At 52.6% G+C, this 3,493-nt stretch overlaps 1 protein-coding gene across 1 annotated transcript in view; it reads left to right on the forward strand.

Moving 5' to 3' along the window:
* The window catches only part of DNAJB2 (DnaJ (Hsp40) homolog, subfamily B, member 2), a 10,906-nt gene that overhangs the window by 5,011 nt on the left and 2,402 nt on the right, over positions 1 to 3,493 (forward strand). The window contains exons 3-7 of the mRNA XM_010861296.1: positions 410 to 626; positions 1,701 to 1,754; positions 1,933 to 2,055; positions 2,922 to 3,014; positions 3,221 to 3,323. Of these exons, the coding sequence (XP_010859598.1) occupies positions 410 to 626; positions 1,701 to 1,754; positions 1,933 to 2,055; positions 2,922 to 3,014; positions 3,221 to 3,323 (590 nt within the window). The remainder of the gene's footprint in view (positions 1 to 409; positions 627 to 1,700; positions 1,755 to 1,932; positions 2,056 to 2,921; positions 3,015 to 3,220; positions 3,324 to 3,493) is intronic.

Consider the following 3,493-nt stretch of genomic DNA (forward strand, 5'->3'; position numbering starts at 1 on the left):
AGGAAACCCCTGGATGAATAGGGGAAAATGTGTAGGCAGAAGTTCTGTTTAGGAGCTGCAGTGTGGGCTTTTTTTCCAGTGCACCCTCCCGTCCTTTCCCTCAGTCTTCACTCCTACCCCATCCCCCAGCGTCTTAAGTGTGGGCTTTCTGAGCATGCAGTGCAGACATGCTCAAGCACTGAGACCAGGAGGGACCAGCGGCCTCTGTACCCTCCATGGACACGTGTAGCAACCCCAGACCAAGCTAGCCTCAGGGAAGGGTTAGGGCTGGGACTTTCTCCCTCTCAGGTTATCATCTGCTGATGCAAGTATGTAGTCCTAGCACTGGCTGCAGAGGGGAGAGAGAGGGACTCCATTAAAACACTGCTGCAGAGGCAGCCCTAGCAGCTGGGACTGACCTGGATCTGAGTGGTGGAAGGGCCATGGTGCGCTAACAGGAAATGGGTCATTGTGTTTCCGTGTGGGAAGTGCCTGCCTTTGTCCCCTGACCCTCCCCTCTGAACCCACTTCCTGCAGGTATAGGAAGAAGGCATTACAGTGGCACCCAGACAAGAACCCAGATAATAAAGAGTTTGCTGAGAAGAAGTTCAAGGAGGTGGCCGAGGCGTATGAAGTGCTGTCCGACAGTAAGGGCCAGGGTCAGGGGTCAGGGCAGGCCAGCACCTGTCACTCCCACTTCATGCCCATCACATTGCTTCCCAAAGCCATGCTGCCACCACCCTCGTCACCTCCATGCCTCTTTCAACCTGGCAATTAAGTGCTCCTCTATCACAGGGACTCTGGAATTCTTTGTTTCAGTTGAGAGGAGCACCTACTCTGTGCCAAGCACCCTTTTATTTTTCCCCTGATCCCCTGTCTCAGTGTCTGTTCCCCAGGGTCTGATAGTTGCGGCATACGTCCTAATAAGGGGAAGGAAGCAAGGCAGGGAACCAAGGTATGCTGAGCCTTCTCTGAGCCAGGCCTTAGGGGGTGTAATCTCCATGAGTCTTCATAGCCATTCTTCAAGACAGGATTTATCATCCCATTTGGCAGGCAAGAAAACTGAGGCTGAGAGAAGTGGGGTAACTTGCTCAAGGAATATGACTCCAGGTCTTTCATTCATTAATTCAAAAAATATTCACTGAGTGCTCAAGGTACCAGGCTCTTGTTGGGCAGAGGAACAATGAAGGACAAATAGGCTATGTCCTTGCCCTGATGGGTTTATCACAGTCTGGTCAGGAAAGATGGACATTAACCAAGTAAATGCAGAGACAAGGTTATTCTAAAGGAATAATAGGGTGATGTGATAGGGAATAGGGAATCACAGGCACCAACTTTTGTTAGGTAGTCACGGAAGGTCTCTGTGACATTTAGGTTAAAGCCCTGATTAATGATAACATAGTGATCATTAGTTAACATTTATGAAGCACTGAGTGTCAGGGACTGTGCTAGGCAGTTTAGGTGGATTATCTCATTTAATCCTTGCAGCTATGAGATCGGTGCTGTTATTGTGTCCATTTTACAGATGGGAAGGATCCCTTGTGTGAAGGGCTGAGCTGCTGCTAAAACCATGGCCATGTTCATGTCCCCTGTTCACCCTCCTGCCCCCCAAGTGTCAGTCTCTGGACAGTCTTCAGACGGGCCTAGCCTGGAATTTGGGGGTGGGGGGAGGTGGCCGTCATCCCAGAGGAAGGGAGAAATGATCCAGTCTCTCTTTTCAGAGCATAAGCGTGAGATCTACGACCTCTATGGCCGGGAAGGGCTGACTGGGGCAGGTAGGTGGAGCGGGGACACCCCGGGACAGAAGTGGGTCAGGGAGAAACAGGGAGGCCAGTCTTCTGCAGTGGATTCTTGCTCTCCAGGCTCCTGGAGTCTCTGAGCCTCGGGTGGGGTCCCCTCACTCAGGGCAGGGTGCCTGCCCTGAGCCCTCTCCCCATGCTGCCTTTCCTCCAGGAACCGGCCCGTCTCGCGCGGAAGCTGGTAGTGGCGGACCTGGCTTCACCTTCACCTTCCGCAGCCCAGAGGAGGTCTTCCGGGAATTCTTCGGGAGTGGAGACCCTTTTGCAGAGCTCTTTGGTGAGTGGACTTGGTGGGCGTCTGACGAGCTGGACGTCTCCCTCCAGGCCCACCCTCCATCAGCCGGGAGGCCTTAGGCAGGAGCTGAGAGGGAAACAGAATTCCACAGACAGAAGACTTTGTGGGGGTGGATCCAAGTGAGCGCTGGGACAGAATCTCACACATGCCAGAACCCTCGTGACCTTATAGTGACACTTCAGAGACTCGCCTTACGTAAATGATAACAACAGTAATTCATTGTTAAACCTCCACAGTGACAGCCATGCAAGCAAGACTCAGAATATCATGGGACAGTGATAATGCCATTACAAACAACAATAGACGCTACCTATTTGAATGGTTAAATGAACCCTGGGAGATAGATAACTTTATCCCCACTTAGAGATGAGAGAACTGAGGCACATTCAGATAACTTGCTTAGAGTCCCACAGCAGATGGCAGAGCGTCTGCCTGACATCACACCAGGCTTATGCCTAAAACTGAAGGAGATGTTCCTTCTGCCCGCCTTCCTGTATTAACGGTGGCCGCAATTGACCAGGGAACTTTTTCATATGTAACACTAAAAATGAATTTGATTTATAAATCAGTCCAAGCTGAAATGTACCCAGTTGCTTAGCAGCTTCTATTTCAAGACTAAGATTAAGCAGGGTTCAGGGTCTTCTTTGGTGGTCCAGTGACTTAAGACTCTGTGCTCCCAATGCAGGGGACTGGGGTTCAGTCCCTGGTCAGGGAACTAGATCCCACATGCCATAACTTACACCCAGTGCAGACAAATAAATGTTTAAAAAAAAAAGAAGGGTTCACACAGTGGGGGGCGGGGGAGGATCTTTTCACCAGATGATGGTTCATCTGCTTACTCATTGCAGATGACCTGGGCCCCTTCTCAGAGCTTCAGAACCGGGGTTCCCGACACTCGGGCCCTTTCTTCACCTTCTCTTCCTCCTTTCCTGGGCACTCTGGTAAGTGCCATTCTTTCCCATGCATGCAAGCGTTTGGAGTCCTGGAGCCCCTCACCTCAGCTTGTTGTTCTCCCACGCCTTCTCTCTCATGTCTCCAGAGCCCTGCCTCACAGAGGTTCTCGGCCCTTTGTGAGCACAGCCTGCCTGCCGAGTGCAGCCTCTGTCTAATGCCCCCTCCTCCCCCACCCCCCTTGTCCCGATGCCAGATTTCTCCTCCTCGTCTTTCTCCTTCAGTCCTGGGGCTGGTGCTTTTCGCTCCGTCTCTACGTCCACCACCTTTGTCCAAGGACGCCGCATCACCACACGCAGGTGAGGGCTGCTTCTGGGACCATGCCAGGGCTGGAGGGTGAAGTGGCAGTGGGGGGCTGCAGACGACTCGAGAGGCAGCTCCCTGAGGGCAGAGCCCAGTACGTCTTGTCCAGTGCAGCGCAGAGCCCGGACAGACTCCCGCAGGATTCAGGCCCGCCTGCCCAGTGAAC

This window comes from Bison bison, unplaced genomic scaffold (assembly GCF_000754665.1).
Source record: "Bison bison bison isolate TAMUID 2011002044 unplaced genomic scaffold, Bison_UMD1.0 scf7180017864471, whole genome shotgun sequence".
Taxonomy (NCBI): domain Eukaryota; kingdom Metazoa; phylum Chordata; class Mammalia; order Artiodactyla; family Bovidae; genus Bison; species Bison bison.